A 26,549-nucleotide genomic window follows, 5' to 3' on the forward strand; every position below is an offset into this window, starting at 1 on the left:
GCACTCACAGAAAACAACTGCCACTAAAGGGACGTACAATTAGGAAGAGAATAAAGAATGGTCACATCTGAAGGTGGAGCCGCAGAACAGAAGGAAGCAGGTCCTTCGAGGATCCTTGTACGTGAGACGCTAAAATGCCATCTCCAAGTCAGAACTGCTAACTCAGAAAGCCCACAGACACTCTGAGACATTTTAAACAAGCCATCTAAAGACTGCTGTGTATTTTTCTAACCAACAGATTGTGGAGAAGATTCTATTATATATTTATCAAAAGCATATGTTTGTCCTCAGGACATACTTCAAATAGCATATGGCAGCTGGATACTTAAAAAGAAAAGACAAAGACCAAAAGCCAAATGTAAGGCGCGCCGTAACGACTTTTATTCTGCATAGTAACCTCTCTTCTAAGACACCATGAGCATAGCTCCAAGGGTTACCAAATGCCCAAAGAAAAAGCCCGCTGGACTTGGAAATGGGAAGCCCAGGCTCAACTCCCGGCTGTGTGGCCTTGAACAATCCTTTAAAGCTCTGTGGTTCTCAGATTCCTCTTCCAAAAGTAAGGAGGTTGGATTAAATGATCTCTTTGGTCACTTTCATGTTAAATGACCCTATGAAATTACGAACCTCCAGGAGAACAGAGGGGAAGAGAAAAAAAAATTATATTATTTCTCTTCTTAACTTAATTCTGCTATAGGCTGTTCCTACCTCTTGCTTTGATGTCTCTGTTCCCCGTCTCACTCTAAAGAGAATCTGGGGTGTCTTCTAGCAGGAAAGAAGCCCAGGCTAATATAAAACTATTACAGAGTAGTACCAAGGTTACTTTGCCACTTTCTTTAAGATTTAAGAATAATGATGAAAAATAGCATATACCACTACCATAACCAAGCCTATCTTTGTTATTTTAAGGTAACTTATCAGGAGAGAGAAATAATTGTTAAACGTAAGCACAATTTAACGTCGTTTCAAGGGCTGGAAGCCTAGACTGAACTGCACACCAATGCTTCCTTGAGAATTCAATCCAGCAGTGTGGGGAGGGCACATGGTGTGAAGATGTGTTGCCTTTGGCATGTGGCAGATCAAGGTTAAAGTCACAGTTGTGATCTTTACCACCTATGTAAACTTGGGCCACTTACTTTATATCAATGAGCCTCACGTTCTTTAGCTGTAAGATGGGGATAACAACATTTTATGTCATACGGTTATCTTTAAGGGTTAAAAGATGTTTATAAAATAAAGTTTACAGAGCACCTAACACAGTTCCTGGCCCATGATAAGCACTCCACAAATTGGGGTGTTAAAAACAAAACATACCTCTAACTTAATAACCACTGTGGGTGAACACACTTTAAAACACTTTTTTTTTTTTTCACTTTCCCACCATTTGACATGTAATTCTCATTTGATCTGAACTCATCTGATCTAAAACAAAAAATGAAGACGAGTATGAAAACCAAGGGGAATTCCATACCTAGAAAGGGACCTTCCCAACCGTACCGCCATCTCACACAACGGCTTGCTTTTCTCTTGAGAGCGGTAAGGGACAAAGGAAAGAATGGCAGCTGCTACAGGCCTCGAACAAGAAAGTGCTCAAGTGGTTAGCTCTTCTTTCTCTAGAAACCCAGGACAGATAAAGGTGTCCTGGACCCATAACACTCAGTCTCACCTCTTGTACTAAGTCAACGGTACCTAACTTTTAACATACTGAGGAAATTAAACGGCCATGTAGTAGCAAAGTGAGACTCTAGCCAGGAATAAAAGGGAATCTTGTTTTTAAATTTCTATAGTAAGCTTGACACTTTTCACCCCTGATCACACTCTATCACCCCTAACATGGTACTGGTATTGGATTATCAAAATAATGGGAAGCTTTTTAAATAATTCCCATCCTTACTACTTATATCTGCAGGCTCAAAATACCGTCTGCACCACTAACCCATTTGGGAAGACACACACATCCCTCACAGGACAGGAAGAAGCAGGGGAAGGTCCTTTTTATAGCAGCCATGAATGTGAACCTTCACAGGACTGTGATTAATAGTCCTGGTAACTCAACTTGTTCTTGTACGTTCTAAATCCATCCCTTTACGAGATGAGGGTATTCCTTACTCTGCCAGACCGAGGATGGTTTCCCGTTTGTACTGGTCATCTGCAGTAAACCGTTGCACATCCACACCCTTCCGCAGGCCCTGGAGGATCTGAGCCTGAGTGAAGTCCAGGAGGCGCTCGTTGTAGTACTGTAACTGCTTGGTCAGTGCAGCGAGCTCCTCGGGCCAGGCTTCCTGTCTGTATCGAGTCACGTGCCTGGTGACCATCTTGATTAGCTCTTTGGGATCGGCCTATGAGTAACAAAAAGACTAATTAAAAAAAAAAAAAAAAAAAGAGTAAAGTGGGAAGAAGATCATGTCTGCCGGGCACCTGTTTGACCCTTCACACCGCTGCCATTTAGTCCAGGCTGACAACCACCCTGAGGAGGCAACTGCAGAGGCGGTGCGTTTTGCAGACCTGCAGACCACAAAGACGGGACACCGAACTGACTCTAGGGGCGGGTTTCTGGACTCCTGCTCTGCTCTTCCACCTTAAAAATCACCACCCACTTAAAGAATAATGTATGCTTGCTTTTTCAACTACCATCACCCTATACCAGATCTCTTCCCCAATTATCTGATCATTTATAATAATTCACCCTGGAAGTAATTTTTATCATCATTGCCCCTAGAGAAATTTTCTTTGGACCATCTAAGTGTTCTCAATAACAAAGGGCTGCAGTTCAATGATTCCACGAGAAATGCCTAAATAGCTAAGTAGAATGTCTTCTCCAGGGATGAGTGAGGGGAAAAAGCCCCATCCCTGTTCCTGAAATCATAAATTTTTCTAGTTTCATAAGAAAGTACGCAACCAATTTTTACTCTGCTCAGTTTGGGGCTCAATGGGATATTGTTCCTTAAATCTAGCAGCTTCTTTAACAGCAATACAATTATTCCAACAGAACAAAACCCGGAACTGAACGGCTGACAGGAAAGGAAAATAAGTGGTTAACCAACCACAATTATATTAAAGTTGGTCCGGGTGTCCACAAAGCAACAGCAAAGCAGCCATGATTCTGGAGTTACCTAATATGTGAACAACATGAACTCAATCCCTCCCAATTTCTGGGAAAATATGGCGCATATTTTAATACCAGCAAATTAGGAAGAAAACTCCAGAAATCTACCTTTGGTTCTCAGAAACACGTCTAATTACCGTAAGCCATCAGCATTTCTAATGTGTGAGCCATTATTCTGAGCTACACACGAGATCTGTCAATGGCCAGTCCATATTACCTAACCTAGCCTGACATTCTCTCTCGATCCTGTTAAGGAACAATCTGGGAGTGCCGATAAAAACCAGTTAAAGAAATCTTCTTGGATTCCAGCAGGTGGATTTAAGAAAAAGTCAACCTTACTCAATTTTTCCCCTACCCCTAGGCAGACACTGAGTCTGCCTGAGACAGAGACACTGAGATACGTGTCTCAAGTCAAAAGACGTGCGTTTGAAAACTAATGCTCTGAAGTAAGCAGCTATAAGACCATCTGTCATTCATTCAACAAGTATTTTTTGTGCACCTATTATGTACCAGGTGATGTACTAAGATGTGACCCTTTCCTCCAAGAATTCAGTCTATGAGGAGAGACAGTCAAGCAAACAATTATAAAATGGTGTGATACAAGTAAGCACAGCGTGCTATGGGAATACAGAGGAGTGGGACTTGGGCACGTATCAAGGAGGTCTTCTTGGAAGAGTTAATTTCTAGGCTAACTGCTCAGGTATCAGAAGTAAAAAGGCCAGCAAAAAAACAGGGAGACAAATTCTGGTAAAGGGGAGAGTATGTGCTAAGCCTGGATGCCTAAGACCTGATGGGAAGATGGAGTGAATAAAGCTGATCTAACTGCAGTAAGAAGTGATTTGGGAATAAGCTGCATATGGCTGGTACTTCTGGAAACGGATATAGGCGAAGGAGACCCCATGCCTCAGCCAACCCCCTCCTACTTACGGACTGAAGCCCTGAGGCACCACCCTGAACCGCCCATCGGGGCAAAGCCCCCTCTGAAGCTGTCTGGTATAGGGATGCTGCTGGGGACCAGCCAGCCTGTCTACACCTGCTCTGCACCCTGGTGTGCTCTGTTGTTGCCTGCTCTTCTCACACCTCATCCAGTTAGCACTTGCCTGCCTAGGAAGGGAGAGAGCAGGTGCAAATATCCAATGATCAGGGTTTCAGGGCAGCAGGAGAGCTCTTCTGTAGGTGTTATTTCAGGGAACTCTTTGGGTCGGTTTTGCACTCCACCGGCAAACCCACGTTCATCAAAACTGTGAGGAAGGCTTCTTTCCATATACACTCTGACCCTGTGGTTTCAGGCGAAAGTCCTCAGCCTCCAGGTGCCCAGCGCGCTTTGAGGGAGAGGCTACAGCCAGGCCGTCCATCTCTGAGTGTGACTCCCACCCCCACGCATGCAATCGACCACCTCCCCTCGCCCAAGGGTTTCTCACAGCTATTACTCCACATTCATGTTTTTACTGTTTGCTTTCTGGTATCTCAAGGACTTGGTCCCTGTATTGGGAGAGTGGACTATATATGTGATCTCATTTCTATTCTCTTTGTATTCTAATACCATTTATGAAACAAATCCCCAAACCAGGTAGAGGGTTAATCTCCAAAATGGCAGCACAGAGTAATAATGAGCATAAATACTGATATTTACGTTGGCTTTTCTTTATCTCATAGAGAGCTTCAAGTCTCCACATACAACCTTCATTTTCGTATGTGGCAAAAAATACCTATTCTCTCCTTTTACGAATGAAGAAAATGGCATGGCAGAGTGTAATAAGCATGGACACAGAGAAGTTACTAGCTGACCTTGTGCAAGTTACTTAACTTCAAATTTGATTGTCTCATCTATAAAATGGCAATATATATAGTTTGCATGGCTTCACAAAGCTTAAGAGACCATACACACACACACACACACACACACACACACACAAAATACACAAACCAAGACCTGGCCTTTAGCAGGTGCTCCAAAAATGAAAAGGATTATGGAGTTTACTCAAAGGTATACACCAGTTACACTTTGATTGCACCTCTACTGCACACTTTACACTGCATTCTCTTAGAAGTATTAAAACACAGCTTCCAGCAGGCAGAGACCATGGGTACTTAGTGGATTTGTCTTTCCTAGAGCACATTAGAGTTTCTTGAACAAGTCGGGTGTGGAGTAAAACGGAGACACACTGAACAGCAGTTGTAGCTTTTAAGTTAGTAATACTAGTTTATATTCCAGATCCTTCATTTAGCAGAGATGCAATTTGGGGCAAGTTACGTCATGTCTCTGTTTCCTCATCTATAAGAGAGTCAACAAGCACACCATCCTCGTGGTGTGTTGGGAGGCACAAACAAAATATTTTTAAATGTCTTTTTCTCTCTTATTATATGAAAGCAAATTGGGCCCAGCGCTTACTCCCAAGAAACTAAAACTAGTGATTGTCAAATATGTACACATAAACAACTCACAGAAGGCACCTGAATATAAGAACCATTATAGAAACACAAACAAGAATGCTGGAAACTCCTTAGAGGGAGCAATGGACACTCCTGACTCTTCTGGGGCTCAGTTTCTTCAGATGTAGAACAAAGGAGTCTCACAAGATGATCCCATTTCTAGGGCTAAAATCCTATGAATGTATAAGAATTCAATCATGAAAATAAAATAAAGCCTTGTAAATCCCTCCAGGTGTGGAACTGGGGAAGTTCTACTACATCTCATCTCATTGATGCCTCCACTAAACATCAGAACAGATTTCTTTGTTAAAAATACAATTTCAGACCAACAAATTATAACCAGTAGGTCCCTACGCAGTTTAAACAACTTTCATACCTTCTCCTTTACTAAGTAGAAATTGTCTAGCCCCTCTGAATAATTTTTACTTCACATTCTCTGTGCATCAAATGTGTTCATTTTTCTAAGAAATATTTAAGAACAAATACCTAATATTTCAGTCTTCGGTATGGAAAGGACATAGTGCTAAATACACATGAACTGAATCTCATTTAATACTAACAATCTTGGGGGACCAGAGTCTACTAGCACCATCCTCTTTAAGATGGGTAAGGAGGTGAATAGCTTGACCAAGGCCATTCAGGGTAGGTGGCAAGGCAGGATATGACTCCCAGGCATAATGTCGCCCAAGAACCAGCCTTTTATATTTGTTGTGCAGGGGGGGTATCTCTTAAAATTATAAGAATCTTGACAAGATCAATGTACACACAGCTCCCACCAAATGTACATGAGATCTGGCATTTGAGTCCTTTTACAGATGATCAACTTTCAATGATGGCCTTAATGCTGTCATTCTATATTACATCAGGACTGACCTATTTTTTTAACACACACATTCTCCCTCTCATCCCTTTTACACATATACACACATGTGTAAATACAAATGGTCACAGAGGACACATCATGATAGATGTTCAACTGGAGATCCTAGTTTGAGCTGTGTTTCCAAGCATTCTGTCTTCTCTAAGAATAACGGAGAGAGATTTAGAACAGAAAGAATTTAGAATATCATTTTCTGTTCAACCTCTTGATATAAATATACCTCCTTTTAAATTTCCATCCTAATAAGGTGGTGAAAAGGGGCATTCTATTAATTCCTTGATGATAGGTCTTCAAGGTTATGGATCGAACATTTGTTAAATGTGTAGGAATATTTTCAATACTTATTTATTGGTAAAACATAATACTAATTCTTTCAAAATCTTCCCAAAACAAAGAGCATTAGCTATGCGGAAAAAACACAGGAATTGGCATCAAAGAACCTGGATTGCTGGTTCTTCCTTCCTGAGCGTCAGGTTTTCCATTATTAAAATTGAGGCAATTTCTCTCTGATACACTCTTCACAGAGGCTGAATGAGAGTAGATGGATGGACATGTTGTAAGTTCCGGCTTTCCATGCAAATTTCTCGTCTTACCATCATCACTACTAGTTTCTACCCCTTCCTTCAGGAACTTTACTGGTCATAATTACTTCCAATGTATGACTTAAATTTTAATAATAATTCTTCCCCTGAGCTTATCACAATTTCTCTAAAAATATTCCAAAAGTATCCTCTACTCAGCCCAACACTTCATTTCATACATTCATTCATTCACGGCACAAGTGTACTGCATTAAAGTTTCTAAAGCACTTTCACATGATTTTCATTTGACCCTCATACCAAGCCAGTGATGGGCACAGGAGACTGCTGTTGCTGTTTTACAGATGCCAACCTGCACGGAAGGCATCCTGAGCTGGGGTCCGGCAGCGAGGAAGTGAGTCCAACCCCCAGCCTCTGGCCTCGTGGGCACCCCACTCCATCAGCCCTTCCTCCCTATCCTGCCAGCGGGGCTCCCTCAATGCTCCACACCCAGCCTCACACCTGAAGTCATGAATTTCTGTGTGCAGAGTATATTCAAACCTCTCTTCCTCCGTTTCCCACCTAATTTCAATGATATAATCCATGGGTATGAAAGCTCCCGGCCTCTAAGAAACTTTTGAAGGACTTTATGGGTAGCTTCAGAATCTCCCATATTCTGGGGCTTCCCTGGTGGCACAGTGGTTGAGAGTCTACCTGCCAATGCAGGGGACACGGGTTCAAGCCCCGGTCTGGGAAGATCCCACATGCCGCGGAGCAACTAGGCCCATGAGCCACAATTACTGAGCCTGCGCGTCTGGAGCCTGTGCTCTGCAACGCGAGGCCGCGATAGTGAGAGACCCGCGCACCGCGATGAAGAGTGGCCCCCGCTTGCCGCAACTAGAGAAAGCCTTCGCACAGAAATGAAGACCCAACACACAAATAAATAAATAGATAGATAGATAGAGATAAATAGATAAATAAATAAATAAATAAAATTAAAATACAAAAAGATACTGCAAAAACTGAAAACATAAAAAGGCATCAAAAATTTAAAAAGTGTAGAGAGTTGGGCTTCCCTGGTGGCACAGTGGTTGAGAGTCCGCCTGCCAATGCAGGGGACACGGGTTCGTGCCCCGGTCCGGGAAGATCCCACATGCCGCGGAGCGGCTGGGCCCGTGAGCCATGGCCGCTGAGCCTGCGCGTCTGGAGCCTGTGCTCCTCAACGGGAGAGGCCGCAACAGTGAGAGGCCCGTGTACCGCAAAAAAAAAAAAAAAAAAAGTGTAGAGTGTTAAATTACTCTAATTTTTTCCCCCAAATTTGGCAATGAAGTTCTTCTATGGGGTGAAAAAAATGCGATTTCTTCAAAGAATATGGTCAAGTCCCTGTAAAAACAAAATGCACATAAATATTTATGACACCAAAATGCTGGATGACTTCATCTACTACTTACTAGAAGAGGTAATAAATCCATTCAGGCTTAATAGTCTCCATTTCTTGGTAATATTGTTTGGAAAGTTTTGAACAGGTGGTATGTTTCCCCTCTATGGTTGTTATTTGCTTGAAATAATTTTCTACTTGGCATATTCAATTAGTAGCTTAAGAAAACACATTTTAGAAATAGTTTACCATAAAGTTTTGAATTTCATCCCCTGCTGGGTTTGCTTCTCTAGCATATAAAACTAAAAGACACGTTTCCATTTTTAACTGATTTTATTTTCTGAAACTTTTTAAAAAGAATGATAGAGAAATCACAATTCAAGATGCATTTACGTGGGGAGGGATAAACTAGGAGTTTGGGATTAGCAGAAACAAACTACTATATATAAAATGATAAACAACAAGGTCCTACTGCATAGCACAGGGAACTATATTCAGTATCTTGTAATAATCTATGATGGAAAAGAATATGAACAAGAATATTTACGTATGTGTATGTATGTATGTATAACCGAATCACGTTGTGTACACCAGAAACTAACACAACACTGTAAATTAACTATACTTCAATTTTTAAAAAAAGATGCATTTACAATAATTACAAAGGTAAGATATAAATGAAAAGAATCAAGGTACAGAAAAATGTGTAGAGTTTACTCATATTTGCATAAAAAGTTATTATATAAATACGCATATCCATAAACTATTTCTGGAAGTAGACAAAAGGGAAATACTTTTTGTTTTATCCTATTTTCATCATTTGAGGTTTCTGTCATGTGTGTATTAACATAAAGAGTTAATTAGGACAAATACTAGAAGAGAAAATTCTCTGCAAGTGACCATTTGCCAATCATCATTACAGGTCTCTAAAAAGAAACAGGAACGCCCAGGGGGCTGCTTCAAAGCTCATCCAGGTTTGCTGCCAGTGTGGCAGACTCGGGATGTGCTTCCCGTCAAGATGCACAGGCTTTTTATCAGAAACAACACCACAAATTATATCAGTACTTTTATTCAAACCTAGTAATCCACCTAAGTTATCATTCTAGCAGCTCAGAACTACAGGGGGTGGGAAGAGAAAATGTGAGAATAGAAACAAGCTGAACTGCCAATCAAGTGGACGCTAAGCTTCCCAGAGCGTTATTATGTGTGGACAACAAATTGAAACCACTTTGATTTCAGTTTCCAGGATGATTCGTCAGGAGTTTGTCATATCTAATTCCAAACCCAGCAGTGCCGTTTTATACAGGGGGAGATGCTGAAAAGACTCAAATAATGAGTCATTAGGTAGTCAATGGACAACGCAAACATACTTAAAACATCCAGCTAACGTGCCCATCCATGAGGGGTCAGGGCTCGAAACTGTAAAGCTGAAGGTTGTCCGAATCACAGCAGCTGGAATGATTCCTCAACTTATTCACATGCCAATAAACAGTCACGGAGTAACTGCAGCGCGTGAAGCCCTGGGGATTCAGCGAAGATGGGATTCCTGCCCTCAACAAGATTACCACGAGGCGAGAAGACAGACTGCATCAGCTACCGTAGCCTAAAAGAACCACTCCGGTGGGTGTCTGGAGGAGAGCCGTGAGAGACGGAAATTAACTATACTACAACTTTAAAAAAGGATGCATTTACAGTAATTATAAAGGTAAGATATAAATGAAAAAAAAATTATTTCAGGCCGGTATCTGCTGAGGCAGCAGAGAAGACTTCACACAGGAGGCTCTTTTGAGCTCAGACTTACCTATTGATAGTGGGAAGAAGAAGGAGGTATTTCAGGCAGGAGAATTACATCTGCACAGGCGCAGAGGTGTGGGAATGGATGTTAAATTAAGAGAAATATACATTCTGAACAGCTGGAGCACAGACCTCAAACGAGCTAGTGTCAGGATCATGGCTGCCGGGGTGAGGAACAGCCGCCAGTCCTCTGAGGGGCTTCCCTGTCATACACAGGAGGAGAGACTTCAGCCGGTAGCCATCGCAGAGCACGTGAAAACATCCTCCTGGGAATGACCCGTTAGGAACTGTGGGCCAGAGATCACTCAGGTCCGAAACACAGTGACACGCTGCTTCCGACACAAAGCTAGGGCAGCAGCACATCCAAGTAAAAGGCAGGTAAAGACTGGGGTCAGGAGCTCTAAGTGACAGGTGTCACCTTCTCCCAGAGCAACCCTGAGCAAGTAACCGCATTTCTCTGTGTCTTACTTTCTGCAACATGAGACTGCTCGACAGATCAAGTGGGAAGGAATGTGAAAGGTACTAAGACAGCCAATGCCTTCCCAGGGTTAGTCTGCCCTTCCTACTGACCCCTGACAACTCTCGTTCACAAGCCCCCACGAAGCCTGCTACTGTCACACCCATCCTGACACCTTCCCAGCCAGAGAGAAGAGACCCCATCCGGTCACAGTGAAGTCTGGTCATAGACTCTATTTCTATGCTTTTCCTCTGCAGTCAGGCAATGCTTCCGAGCCTTGAATTTTATAGCGTGACATTTTAATACTTTCTTAAATATTTTGTGAAAAAACACCACAGCACATATGATGGGACAGGGATACCTCAATTCATCTGTTACAGATTCCACCCCTCGATCTGGAACGTTCTTCCCCTCCATCTTTCTGGTGCTATGCTCGTCCTTTTCGTTACTCAATGGAGGTCTTTCCTGAGCCTGTTTAAATCGTATTCTACACACACAGTCCTTAACTTTCTTCTTGTTTTCAAAGCTCTTATCACAATCTAATAAAGTATACATTTTATTTACTTATTTTGTTTATAGTGCTCCTTCCTCAGTGGAATGTAAATCTGAAAAGGGCAACGGTTTTTACATATACTTTGCTCACGACTCTCTCCCCAGGATCTAGAATACTCCCTGGCATAAGTAGTCATCTGACAAATATTTGATAAACACACACATAATTCAATTATTTCATATGTACTGAAGAATTATTAGTTTTCAGTAATCCACCCAGGGAACATTTGTTTACTACCCTTGATATGTCAGGTCCTGCTCTAAGCAATGAGGAAACAACAAATACAACACAGACACTGGTCTCAAACAGCTCATTTTCTAGTGAGATGGAAGTAGATAAATTCAAAGTAGTAGAGTATAAACGTTATGAGGTAAGTAAAAGGCAGTAAAAACGTGCATAGAGGAGCACCCAACACAGCGTGGGAGCACGACAGAATGGTGGCAGGTGGTAGGAACCATGCCTTGGTGAGGTAAGACCTGAACCAAGTGCTAAGCAAAGAAATGCTGGGGAAACATTATAGGCAAAAGAGTACAACATACTGAATGCAAAGAAGAGAGAACACACGGGCTGGCTGAGAAATTTAAGCAGCTTGGTACGGCTGGAGTGAAGGAACATGAAGTCGCAGAAACAGACAGAGGCCAGACCACCTTGCTAGGGCAACAGGAAATCACTGAAGGATTGCAGACTCAAGGGAGGATGACCAGACCTCCATTTTGGAAAGACTTCTCAGACAGATGCTTGGAAAAAGATGCAAACACAACCAAAAGGAAGACACAATGATGTTTGATTGCGTTTTTCACTCTTCATCTCACCCTTCAGACTAACAACCAAATGCTTTCCACAGAGTTGCCAAGAAGTCTCTGGAGAATTAGCTGGCTTGTGACCTAGCCGTGTGCCATCTGAGAAGTTAGAAATCATGTGTTGAGGCATCACCACTGGGCCACGTGAGCCTTGCTGGCTTCTGTTTGCCCTAGGCTTTAATGCTGCTTCCCGAAGCAATGACCCTGACCAGCAGCTGCCTTACACTACTGGGCCCAGAAAGGGAACGGCTACAGGTGTCAGGAACCACGTCACAGGGTGGGTGAGTATTCCAACAAGCAGGAATCTGAGGCCAAGGCCTAGGGTGAGGCAGGAGACCTCCAAGGGACATCTTCAAAGGAAAGAACAGTTTGACAGGAAAATGGTGACAGGAACAAGACCAAGAGCTAAAGGGCAGCGATGGTGGGTTGACATAAGATGAAAGGAAGAAACGGAAATTGGTGTAAAGGGTAGAAAAGGGCAGGAATCAGATTTCATCATTCTTCACACTATAACACCAGGCTCTACGTCCTTCCCAGCTGGCAGTCAATAAATGCTGGGTCGATGAAAGGATGTGCAAAATATAAGACCTGAAAATAAAACACTCATGCTTTCCGTTGGGAATACACAAGAAACCAAGATGGACACACCTTTACTTCTAACCCTCCTCTTTCAGTGTTCTACTTCCTCTCTCTGCATGCTTTAGTCACAGAAATCTTAAGTGGGGTTTCTTACAGTGACTTCAGTATCTGAAGTAGGAAACAGTGACTGCCAGATATAAAGGCCAGGATGGAATTTACTGGTTTTCTCCTGCCTTACCTCTCTCAAAGACAGTTCAGGATTGGGGACTTACCTCTCAAAGACAGCTCAGGATTTGGGACTTACCTCTCTCAAAGACAGCTCAGGATTTGGGACTTACCTCTCTCAAAGACAGTTCAGGATTTGGGACTTTTAATTTTTGGTTCAAAGTAATTTACTACCGGGGAAAACAGGAAAAATACAGACTGCACTAGAACTTCCCTTCAAGAGGACTACTTTAAGCTTTTAGGTAATGAAACCGAAGATCAGGCCAAAATGGGGCTCTGCAGCCAGCTCTCTGGCTTCTGTCACAGTCTGAACACGTGGTCTGTCTGGCGAGGGTTTCCAGTCCTCTCATCTGCAGCTCCTCTAATCCACCTTTACGTAACTGTCTCTCATGGATTTATGGTAAGTGGTGAGTTCACTGAGGTCAGACAGCCATAATCACCTTCTCATCTCAAGACTCGCTCAGAGGCCGTGGCACACATAAGGTACTCGGGGCGGGGTTTAGGGCTAGACCAGCTGACCAAGTGGCCTTTCAATCCTCTGTATTCATGAAAGGTGGAACACAGTGTTGGGCATGCAGTGTGACCTTAATATAGATTACACACATGGAAATAGTACATACTACATGGGAGTCCTGAGCCAATTATCCAGCACTTGTGTATGTACTACTGAAAAGATAAAGACATTTAAAAGCAGACACCAGCAAACGCCATGAATACTCTTTGCCAGCCAACCAATTGAATGGAATAAGAAAGACACGAAGTAAGTACACTGTTCCAGAAATAAACCTGCCACACTTCCACCTATATAATCACTTCTTTTCCTCAATTTATAACACAGTAGGTCAATTCCTTATTTCACATAAAAAATACCTGTGATATAAAAGCAAAACAAAGGAAAATTACTAGAGTATAGGATAAAAGTACTGCACAAAGCAGCAGTAGCTACTGAAAACAAAAAAATAAATTCAAAATTTCCAAAATAAAGTAATATATCAACTGGCTAAAAAAAAAAGAAGCAGCCCTTTTCTTGGCCAATTTCATCTTAATATACCTATTCCTGAGAACAATACCCACTGACATTGATGATGCCCTTGGGAGAGTAACCTGCATGGCACAGGGTTCCCCCACTCACCTTCCTCTTTTTGAATAAAAACTGATGAATGAAAGCCATAGATTTTGCCACGAATGGAATGTTTTCACATACTTAAAGGTTCTTAGATATGTTTTGGATGGCAGAGGCAGCTAGAACTTTGATACTCATGTGAAATTATTTCTTTATAGTCTACTTTGGGTCGGAGAGGAAGAATTCTGCCTCAGTAAAAACTGAAGCTTGGATTCGTACACAGAGTGGATTTGGAAGTCTGATCTATTTGCTTAACCACTCTTAAAGTGGTAATTCTCTTAAAATGTCCAGTATAAAAAGGAAATAATTTCCAAACGCTGATGATTAAAGGTGGTGTATACAAGTAAACCTAGAGGGCTTCCATTTTCCAGCGGCATCTGGAACACTTCCGTGTCCACAAAAGGAGGCACGTGTAACTTGAGGCCATGTTTAGGTGCTCTCACTCAGAAATTAACAATAAAGTTAAATAAAAGTGTCAGAAGCTTGGTGGCAAGTAGGCATAGTGTGCCTCAACATTTCATCTGCATAATTACTACTCTCATATCTCTCTGGCTTAAAAATAAATAAAAGTGCAGCACCGTTCAAGGAACTACATTGCCTGCTGTCCTCAATTAGAGCCATCTTCCTCTTGAGAAGTGAGTTAAAAAGCTAACTCTCCATTTCTCCTCTCCTTTAGCCTTTCCTAAGAACGCTGTAATATAAAATAAATGACAGAAAAGTTAGGGGATGAATCAACATTCACAATAAATATTAGAAACTCTACTTCTTATTAATTCCTGGAAAAGCAACTACGTATAACACAGAAAAGGCAAAGGCTGTCAGCCACTGGGAATACAAAGCACTCTGAATACAAGGTGCATCAGTCCCTCCAAAGAAGTAAACGTGTTTAACTACTTCAGAAAAGCTTAACCCTGCCCATTAACAGGGTGGAAACCATGAGGACTCACCCTGTAAAGAGGATGGCACTTGTCCCTGAAACACGGAGCCAACCGGGCGTAGATCTGTAGGCTATAGTAATAGGCTGCCAGCTGGAGAGAGAGAGCAGAGTGCGACTGCTTTTCAAAGCACCTGTTAGCGTCTAACACCTAGGAAGGGAGCACGAGAGAAACATCTCAGCTGAAAGGAAATTGGCACAACCCTCATAAACCATTACATTTCTAGTCCTTACTCTAGAATTTTGGTTCAAAGTTTCTAGCATATCAGCTCAAGCTCAATGTATCTTGAGCTTGTATCATCTTAATGTGACTACATTAAAATTCAGAAGACATTATAAGGCAGATCCTATGCACATGAAAGTAGATTTTAAAATCGACATTTCAGCTAACATTGTAGAATTCACTTTCCGGATACTGACCACAGTCCTTCCATCTTGCAAGAACAACCAGAAGGAAGTGAAACATATAATAAACAATTTACTGGTGAAAATCCCCAGTAAAGGCTTAGCTTATTCATTTTTAAGTCCTTGTTTCTTGGAAAGGGGAAACTTACCTGTGGTAAGGCAAGGAGATAAGCAAGAGCCAGGGTCATATCATTTGGTAAAGCATCGCTCGCCAGCTGCAAGAGAACTGAATGTAGAAAACATATATATATATTGCATTATATTATTAGAGGATCCATGTGACATTCATAGTTACTAAGTGTCATGACTTTAGTCCTTTATGATGTCAACAGTAATTCATTTCAGAGAACTCTTTAAGATCCTTTATGAAAGTCTATTCAGCACCACAGAAATAACAGACTACATGAAACTATGTTAAATGATAACCTTGCCTCAACTCAAATTATGCTGTTTGTTACTTACACAAGAGAAAACCCAATTAGTGCTGCTACAAAGTCTAAGTGCAAATAGATCAGTGAGGATGGTTTCTGCCAGCTAATCTTTTGGTTTTCAAGACCCAGACCAAGCTATAAAATTCTGGATATCAATGACAGCTACTGTAGAAAATGACCATCTGAGCATTAACGATGAGAGTAACAACACAGCTTTTTGTGAGTGCAGATTTAGGATAAATCTTCTGATTTTACTACAATTATGGTAAGTGGTTTTGTTCTTTCTCTTCACCACACTCCACAGAAAGAAAACCAGTCTCTTGCTTTGATTATAGAACACCTTAAAATATCCCAACCATCTACAACTTTTCCACAAAAATTTTTATATAAGCAACGACCTATCAATGTCATGGCTTTAATAAAGGAGAGAACACTTCCAATAACATCTGTGTTTATATCCATTTTTTTTCTTTTTTTTTTTGCGGTACGCGGGTCTCTCACTGCTGTGGCCTCTCCCGTGCGGAGCACAGGCTCCGGACGCGCAGGCTCAGCGGCCATGGCTCACGGGCCCAGCCGCTCCACGGCATGTGGGATCTTCACAGACCGGGGCACGAACCCGCGTCCCCTGCGTCGGCAGGCGGGCTCTCAACCACTGCGCCACCAGGGAAGCCCTATCCATTTTATATTAATAAGGAGGTATTCCATTTAGGGTCTCAAGTGACAAATATCAGGTAGTCACTGTAATCACAATGTAAATCTTTTATTTTTAAAGAACGGACTCTCCTAACCTTCACTAATGAAGGTAAACAGTATTTAAATAATTCAAAGTAAATATTTCACTTTGTAAATACACCATATAATTTTTTCCCAGAAGATTCACCTTCCTAATTGTGTCTTACTTGAACTAAAATTTAAAGCCATCCATATAATCTGAGCTCGGCTGACCACTGGAGCAGTGGGTGGGTGTGCGGTGCTAAGCCAGCTGCAAGCGGCTGGAGCATCAGAGCACCTAAAACTCAGCATGTCCTGCGCATGATCTATGGGGAAGAAACTGAGCTTTCTCCACTGTGCCTCTGCAAAGAGTTCTCTAAATACTCACTTCCTCTGTGTTCTCCAAATCTCATAAACCAAGTTGGACCACCAGTCAGCCTCAGGCCTCCCAAGGAACTGTACTGTTCTAGAGATGTTTTCTGATCAAAAGCTACTCATTTCAAGGCCCATTTCCACATTCAGCCCTTCACTCAGTATCAATGAGAACTTTCTCTGAACCTAATATTGCTCTAAAATAAGAATCAGAGTTCCTGCCCTTTCAGAGTAAACACACTAAGACCAGAAAAAGTCTTCAAATAAATAATTTAAAACTACAACGCAAAGGGCCCAAATCAAATTTTATACAAACAAGTATGAGAGCAAAGAAGAGTTATAAAATCGCCGAATGTATTCTAGAACACTATCAAAACCGAAGGATGAAGGACTTAAGTTGTACATTTTGGACAACAGAAGATGAAGGAAGAAAAAGCATGTAAGTTTAGTCTGCTGAAAACCCTGTACTTTTGAGAAAGATTTACCTAGAGTCTAGAAATTGCACACCATACAAACACACATAGAAACACACACACAAGCCCAGGGCTGCCATTTTGGCTTATGTTTGCCTTATGTACTTTACCATTTAACACCTGCCCAGCTGTCCGCGGGAGAAAAAACAAATTCCAATAGTTTCACATACTAATAATTCTTCCCTATTAATTTTCTTTCTTTGTTGCTTTTCTTATAAGATGACCTACAACTGCAACCTTTTTTAGTTTTTTTCCACCCCCGTTTTTATTCTCTTCAGGTACTTCCCTTCCTTATGCACAAAAGAGGCCGATTTTCAAACAAGTATATCTAAACCCACTCATCAAAAAACAGCCCTGTCTCTTCAGAGCTCAGGAGCCCTTATTTCAAGTGAGTGGCTGATGCTCCAGCTAGTAGAGGACCACCCCTCTCCCTCTCAGAGCTGTGGTTGGTTAGGGCCAGTCTGAAGCCTGCCTGGGAAAATCAGTCCCATGACTGACTATCTTCCCGGCAGACTTTTTTTTTTTTCTTTTTAAATCCTGCCATCAACTCAATCTTTCACTCCATTTAATGTGCATTTGGTTATTTCCAAAAACCAAAGCACCCTCAAGGGATGAAGAAATATGGTACCACTGAAGATATTCCTAAGCATATGCTACAGACCCTGAAGGAAATTCCAAAAGGAAAACAACCCAACAAAAAACAAAAACAACAAAAAAGAGCCATGACAGCATGGCTGGAACAAATGCATAGTTCCCAGAAGATACCTTTGAGAGAGAGAATCTCCATCTGAATACGTAAGTTCCAGCAGGTTTATTTTTTAAAGAGTTACATTAATTCACAGCTACAACTCACAAGATGGTCACTAGCATTTCTTGAACATATATCACTGAATACAAAGCTTTCAGCAGGCAAAAGAGAAAAGAAATAGTTAATTTCCATGAGCTAAAAGTAATGACAAAAATCACCCTCAGAGGAGTCCAAAGAATCATCACTGTTAATTTTCACCAAGCAGTGAAAATAATCACTTTGAAATACAAATATTTGCTCCAAGTGAATAATAACCACATGGGTTTTATTTCATATATACAAATGTGTTCATCATTTCAAACTTTTCTGCATTTTATAATGCTTTGACACTGGGGGGGTCTTGACGATCCTGGTGAGACTGCCCTCCCAGGGCTAGCTAGTCAATTGGCAGGTAGAGCAGACGGTTTCCCGGTGAGCACGCCTTTGATCTACAGACCAACCAGTTCAGAGCCAATTCTCTGAACCACCCCCTCTCTCTCTGGCTTTTACACTACAGAGGCAATACTGCCTCACCCTGATCACCTCAGGGCCAGGCGCCGGTCAGCCAGAGACCATCCCATAGCCCAGAGTCCAGCAGGTTATTCAAACTCTCCATCGTAAGCTTGCTCAAGCGTGCCTACCACACCTCTCCTGTTCCTTCCCTGGAAAACCCATACTCTGGCCTCATGCCTTCTGCCTCCAGGTGACCTGAGTGCCTCCCCATGTGGCCCAGGTGGCTTGCTGTGTCTTCTGTTTCTAGGGATTGGTGAGTATAAACTTCTTCCTTCATGACAATCATTTTCATGTCTGGGCGTCTGCCCACACCTGAATAAAACCAGACTCTGGGTACATATCAGAACAACAAGTAAAACATCTATAAATGTACAATGAATCCCTGGCAAACAAAATCAGGCAGAATGATACAGCAGGAGGGAAACCATCTTCAGAACCAGAAAGTTACGGGATCAAAGCTAAGACCCACCACTGACTTACTGCACAATTTCTTCCAATTGATCGTCCTGTACCCAGTAATTCTCATATTTCTAAAAATAGTACACTATTCTCCCAGTGAGACACAGAGTCATCTTGGACTTTACTCTCTTCTCCGCTCCCAACATTCAGGTAGTCATCAAGTCCTGCTGAATTATTTCTAAAGAACTCTTTCACACATACTTTCTATTTTCACTGCCACAAACTCTAGATTGTCAGTGTTCAAAACCTGGACTCTTTCAATAACCCCCCAACTCTACCTGATGCCTTCAGTCTTTCTCCTTCCAATCCATCCTTAAAATAGTAGTTTCATACTAATTTTATAGGAATGTTCATTAAGTACTGTGTAATCATGTCTCTCGCCAGCTGAAAACACACACACACACACACACACACACACACACACACACACACACACACACACACACACACACACACACACACACTCTCTCTCTCTCTCTCTCTCTCTCTCTCCCCGCCCCCCCCCCCGCTACCTTCAATGGTTTCCCATTCCCTAAAGAAGGAAAGCTAGATTTCTTATTTAGCACTCAAGGCCTTCATAAATATGGGCCAGCCATAACTTACGGTTTTAACTGATATTATCTCTACCCTATACCCCAGCCAAATTAATCTGACATTCAAATGACCTATAATGCAAACTCTCTATAAAGAAAGTGCTCATGCCATTCCTCTATATAACAATAATAATAGTTATTATTATCATAAAATGAAAATAACTATTTAAAAAAAAATCTGCTTTGATGAGCCAGATATAAGATAGATGCTTTGTATAAATTAGCTCTAAGTGCCACAAAAAGCTCTGCAAAGAATGCAGTATTAACTTGTTTTTACATAGGCTTGGAAAGCTATGTAAATCACCTAAACTCAGAAAGGCAGTTAATCTGTAAAGACAGTGTTATGAACCAAATATTTGTGATTCTCCCAAATTTATATGTTGAAGCCCCAGCCCTCAACATGAGGGTATTTGGAGATGGGGCCTTTGGGAAGTAATTAGGGTTAGATGAGGTCACGAGGAGTGGGATCCTCATGATGGGGTTAGTGCCCTTATAAGAGGAGACATCAGAGTTCACTTGTAAACACTCTACTCTTTCTCCCCACTCCCTCCCTCCCCCGCCCCCCCCCCCCCGTCCTGATGTAAAGACACAGTGAGAAGACAGCCATGTGCTAGCCAGGAAGAGATCACTACCAGAACCCAAAAACGCTGGCACCCTGATTTCCAGTCTCCAAACTGTGAGACTAAATTTCTGTTGTTTAAGCCACTTGGTCTATGGTATTTTGTTATGGCAGCCCAAGCTGACTAATACAGACAGGAAACAAGACATACAAAATTAGATATCTCTTCTTGTTAATATGTACCAGGCTGTCGACAATATTATGCTATTGCAAGCAATGAACATATGCCATGTTTTTCATGTGTGTGAATTCACAGGATAAATTCCTAGAAGCAGAATTATTAGGTTAAACAATACCCGCAGCCATAACTTTCATAGCTGTTGCCGAATTGCCACGTGTTTTTCAAATTCTCACTTTAAGCCAAGTCCTCACTGCAGCAACTCGACCAGGACTGCTACTTAGCTGGCACAACTCACCCACGTGAATGTCCATTTGGCCCATTTCTCAAGAGGCTTCTTGACATCTATTTTAACTACACAAGATGAAGATCCCTTAAGGTTGGGGTAAGTCCAAAATCCACTCCACAGGGTAAGCCTTCACTCATATGAATTGACTCCTCAGGATTAATCCTAAGAGAAAGGCACCTGGCCTATTTCCCTTCTCTGGGGAACTACGACTCAGACTTTTGCCCTACTGTCATAGGATGAACTCCAGCGAAATACAGAATAAATTCTATGTAAATTCTTCTGTGATTGGGTTCTGTTACTGGTACAGTCCTTGTGCAGATGAAGACTATAAACTCTAGATAAAGCACAAAAGGCAAGTATCGGAAGGCACTGGAGAGGCACTGAAAGCAGACAGAGACTGGAGGGTAGATGCCATTTGGAAACATGACATGGCACCGGTGATTTCCCATTTTTACAGTTTCTATCCTGAGGGCAAGCTCCTGTCTGTTCCTTGCCAGGCAGGTAAAATTTGGATAGAGAACCTGAAGTCTTAAAGAACCAGAGCCCAGAAAAACCACAACCGCTGACAAGTAAGAGAGGTCTGATAGTTTCTTATAAAACTAAACAAATCCATAATCTTTGGCCCAGCAAGTCTACCCTTAGATAGTTATCCCAGAGAAGTAAAAACACAGGTCCACAAAAACACTGTACAAGAGTTCACAGCAGCTTTTTCATAATAACCATCAACTGGAAAAAGCCTTCACGTCCCTTAACAGAAGAATGGGTAAACTGTGGTATATTCATACAATGGAATACTTCTCAGTCATTTAAAAACCAAAAAAAAGGGCTTCCTTGGTGGCGCAGTGGTTAAGAATCCGCCTGCCAATGCAGTGGACACAGGTTCGAGCCCTGGTCTGGGAAGATCCCACATGCCGCGGAGCAACTAAGCCCGTGCGCCACAACTACTGAGCCTGCGCTCTGGAGCCCACGAGCCACAACTACTGAGCCCATGAGCCACAACTACTGAAGCCCACGCACCTAGAGCCCGTGCTCCACAACAAGAGAAGCCACCACAATGAGAAGCCCACGCACCGCAACGAAGAGTAGCCCCTGCTCGCCGCAACTAGAGAAAGCCCCCATGCAGCAACGAAGACCCAACGCAGCCAAAAATAAATAAATAAAATAAATAAATTAAAAAAAAAACAGCTTTGTAAAAACAAAAAAAGAGAAGAAAGAAAATAAAAACCTACTGATAGATGCAGATAAACCTCAAGTTTTACACAAAAGAACACATCCTGTATGATTCCACTGAATGAATTCTAGAACAGTCAAAACTGATCTACAGCGGGGAAAATCCAAACATTTGTCACCTGACTGGGAGTGTGGGGTGGGTGTTTTCAGGAAAGAGGCATCAATTTTCTGGGGTGATAGAAATGTTCCGTATCTTGAGAGGAGTCAGGGTTACACAGGTGCTGCACTTGTCAAAACTCACCAACCTTATGTCTACACTTAAGATTTTTGTATTTCATTGTTTGTAGATGTTATCTCACAAAAAAGTAAGAAGTGCTGACTCTAGTTAAAGATATGCACAGCGCAGTGTCAAGGGGTGAAGTGTAATGATGCCGACAACTTTGAAACATGCCAGCAAAGCAGCTGGAGTTGGTGGACGGACTAGAGCAAGTGTAGTAAAATGTTCGCTGTAGAATCTAGGTGGAGAAGTATATGGGAGTTCGCTGTAGAATTTTCTCCACTTTTCTGCGCATTTGAAAATTCCCTTAATAAAATATTTGGGGAAGAAAAGAGAAAAAACTCCTCTCTGAAAACAGTGCCAAATGCTCAAGCTCCCCGTCAGTCATTTTTTTTCCCAAATGGGGTTTCCTGAAAGATCCTTGTAGACAAGTGTACACACGCCTCATCTCCAGCACTAAGGCAGCTGAGGTTCCGGCCACACAAAGCCCATGACCTCCCCACTGCTCCAAGACTAGAAAGACCACAATCACTGGCATCGGGTACACCACAGTCCCCTACGTCCCCAGGTTGAAAGGGAAGGGATCATATCTCTTCCCTAATCCTTAACACAACTGTTGAAGTCATCTGGTGACATCTTTCTTCTCCACAGCCAGATCACAGCTCATCAATCCCTACAACCCAGAACCCCTCCTGACTAATAACCGAATTGTTGAAGGAAACTGATGGTGGAGGGACCAGTGGGGAAGGGAGTGGGGAGAGACACGATAACTGCCCACACTTCACACCACCCGAACTTTCCCAGGAGCCCTCACTGAGGCTCAATTATTCTTGCAAAGTGGAAATCAAGCCCCCACGTACGGGAAGCTTCTCAGAGTCTGAATCTGTGAGCCATCTGATGCGACGCAGGACAAAATGATCAATGAGGATCTGAAGTAGACCAGATCCCACGGGCTTTCACTGGGACCCACCAGATGTCAGGCTGGCCACAGACTGGGTCACAGTGATTTTACATTGCCATTTAAGTTTTTTTTTTCTTTTCCCCAAAAAAGGCCTGCCCTACATTTAGCAGTGTGCATGAATTTAATTTGCAGTGCTTATTCTCTAACCTTGAATACAATGCATTTTCTAAACAAGTTATACAGCCAAAATCAGATGAAAGCTACGTCTTAAGCCTTCAAGCACTAATTGTCTGCAAAGGAAGTGCCTCTGGAAAGCACTCTATTATAAATTTAATTCCAGAACTAAATTCACAGAGGAAGGCTGCCCATATTATTGATTTGGAAATCATTAGCCATTAAATCATTCATTTAGCTAAATAAATAATGATCAGTTTTCTTCAGCTAGTCTCCATAAAAACCTTTTCATCAACTTTATTAAAAAATCCTGAAAACGCAGCTCATGTTGGGAAGTTTAATTTGTACCGTGACCTACTTCTGAACCAAAGTCAGGAGTCCCATTTTTACGATTTTTAATTTGGGTCATTTAACCTATATCATTCATCAAATCTGCTGACTTTCTGACAAATATTTGATATTATAAAATAGCCAGAGATATCTGTCTCAAATATATTAGCATTATCAAGAGAAATCAAACATGTTGATCATTTTGTAATATACAGGAGTATCAAATCACTATGCTGTATACCGGGAACTGACAGTGTTGTAGGTCAATTATACTTCAAAAACAAGCAAACTCATAGAAAAAGAGATCAGATTTGTGGTTACCAGAGGCGGTGGGTAGCGGGACAGAGAATTAGATGAAACGGGTTAAAAAGCAGTACAAACTTCCCCTTATACATAAGTACTAGGAATGCAATGTACAACATGATTAATATAATCAACACTGCTGTATATTACATAGGAAAGTTATTAAGAGGGTAAATCCTAAGAGTTCTCATCACAAGGAAAAATATTTTTTTTATTTTTCCTTTATTTCCTATCTATATGAGATGATGAGTGTTCACTAAACTTATTTTGATAATCATTTCATGACGTATGTAAGTCAGATCATTACACTGTACACCTTAAATTCATACAGTGCTATATATGTCAATTATATTTCAATAAAATTGGAAGTGAATAAAAAGAGATACACCACACATGTCAGGTTCATTCAACTCAGAATGCCATTTAACAGATGCAACAAAAGGCATGCAGGGAAGGGTATGGCCATAGTCTGTTGACTGACTTATTATAAATTTCAAGGGTTAGGAATAAATATCTAAATGTACTTTAAAAAAAAAATGAAACATCTAGTATTCTAATGTATCAGACCTATAAGATCACATTTTATTTGTACCTACTTTATAATAAAGTTGCCTGTTTATCTGCAAAAGAAAAGGAGATATCAAATGTGAGAGTTTATGAAAATGCTTCATAATTTCATAAACCCAAATGTAAATTAAAGGGATGATTTATATTAAAATCACCTCTATATTTAAAAAGTTCCATTCTTAATATACACAGTAGGTACTCTGAAATGTTTTTCCTATTCAACAATATTAGAAAAAAAATTTTTTAAAAATATTTTAATGAACTTGGGTTCTTTCCCATGATGGGATATTAAAATCTGTCAAAAAGGACAATTTGAAGAAACACTGGGGCAGAAAGAAAATCCCTAAAATCCCACTAAAATCTCACAGACACTACAGTACTAAGAATAGAACACACATCTCTGGGCACTTGGATTCAGATTCACCAAAAGCATAGTCTCAATTCCTGTCCCAATAACTGTCACGCACGTACTGTACCTAGTCTCACCATTGTGAAGAGACACTGATTTTGCACCTATCATATAGAAAACCCTGGTAAAAGTGTTAGAAATAGATATAGCACTCAGGATATGACCCTTAAGCTGAAAAGACCAGACACAGACATAAAAGATACAGGTGGCTTTCTCCAGGCTGCCAGGAAGCAGGTGTGTCAGAGTTTGAAGAACAGACATATGACGGTTGGAAAGAATCTGTTATCTTTCGTGAAACATCCAAAGGGTCTTAACCATTGTTTCACAACTGAATCACCTGAGGAACTGTAAAAGATATCTGATGTGTTTGGACCCCACTTCAGGGATTCTGAAATAAATGGTCTACATTGGATCCCAGGCTTCGGTATTTCTTAAAAATACCCTAAGTGATTCGAATGTGCAACCAGCACGGAGAGCTATGGCAGCAGGCCTTGAAAACAAGGTGAAATCATAATTGGATGGACTGAAGTACGAGATGGCCAATGGCAAGGAAGTCAGTGCAGGGCAGGACTAGCCTTTAGGAAAAGGTGCGCAGACGGGGCCCCATCATCACCACTAAAGAGCAACAATCCAGAGGTGGAACATACAGGCCGTTATGCCCACTGTACAGATAAGGAAACAGAATAATATTCTTCTGCTTGAAACCCCCATAGCATTCAGTAGCAGGTTCACTTAAAATGTTTAACTCAGCACCCGTGTTCCTTCCAGCCAACTGCTGCCTCGTTTCTTCACTGGTTGCCCACACTGTCTCTCCTCTCCGGGTATTAGAGTAACACACAAATCCCTGAAAAATCATGATGCCTATCTTCTTTGCTTCTGTGCATCTTCTTCCCTCTACCTAAAATATCCCCCTTCTGCCTCTCCTAACACAGCTCCCTCTCAAATTCCCCCCTTTTTCATGTACTATACTCTTATTCATCCTTCAAAACTCAGGTCAAATACCACCCGCTCCAGGAAGCCTCTTCACACGCCCTCTTCACTCAGCGGTCATACGTCTGTCATCCCAATGCCTCTTGTGTTTGCCTGTCTTAGCGCTTACACATAAATTTGTCTCCTCACTTGACTGCAAGCCCACTGAAGATAAAAATAGTGTCTTCGGGCTTCCCTAGTGGCGCGGTGGTTGAGAGTCTGCCTGCCGATGCAGGGGACACGGGTTCATGCCCCGGTCCGGGAAGATCCCACATGCCACGAAGATGCTGGGCCCGTGAGCCATGGCCGCTGAGCCTGAGCTCCGCAACGGGAGAGGCCGCAACAGTGAGAGGCCCGCGTATCGCAAAATAAATAAATAAATAAATAAAATTAAAAAATAAAAATAAGTTATAGCATCAGGTTTCTGGGAACATGGCAGTTCTATTCCCCACACACATTTCCCCAAGTTTTATTCCACACAGCAATGTGCTCCATTAAGAGACAGCATCATCCAGGCTCACTGGTAGTTAGATGTAGCCAGCAATAGGTAAGTGGAAGTCCTGGACAGGACTACCAAGAAAACTGGTTTTCCCACCCCGCTTTCCTCCTTACTGATGCCTGGAATATAGACAAGATAGCTCGAGCCCCAGTAGCCTTTAAACCCTGAGGTACCACTAAGGATGGTAGAGCAGAGAGAGAGGGAAAATTGAAAAAAAACAAAAAAAGTCAAGACAATTACCCTGGAACCTTGAAAAGAAGGAGGCTAAAGAGGAAAAAAGTACAAATGGCAAGTTGTCTTTGGTAAACTTGCATACATTTCATTCTTTTCAAAAAATTTCACATGGAAAGATATGTCACCATGCAGAAAAGTCTTAAGATGAAATATACAACTACATTCCATG

At 41.7% G+C, this 26,549-nt stretch overlaps 1 protein-coding gene across 2 annotated transcripts in view; it reads right to left on the reverse strand.

Annotated features, from left to right (window-relative positions):
- The window catches only part of NBAS (NBAS subunit of NRZ tethering complex), a 341,832-nt gene that overhangs the window by 116,683 nt on the left and 198,600 nt on the right, over positions 1-26,549 (reverse strand). For both annotated transcript variants that reach the window (XM_082672572.1, XM_082672571.1), the window contains 3 exons: positions 15,332-15,408; positions 14,791-14,928; positions 2,107-2,336 (listed from right to left, as the gene is read on the reverse strand). In XM_082672572.1, the coding sequence (XP_082528698.1) occupies positions 2,107-2,336; positions 14,791-14,928; positions 15,332-15,408 (445 nt within the window). The remainder of the gene's footprint in view (positions 1-2,106; positions 2,337-14,790; positions 14,929-15,331; positions 15,409-26,549) is intronic.

This window comes from Grampus griseus (genome assembly GCF_964374135.1).
Source record: "Grampus griseus genome assembly, chromosome: 15".
Lineage (NCBI taxonomy): Eukaryota > Metazoa > Chordata > Mammalia > Artiodactyla > Delphinidae > Grampus > Grampus griseus.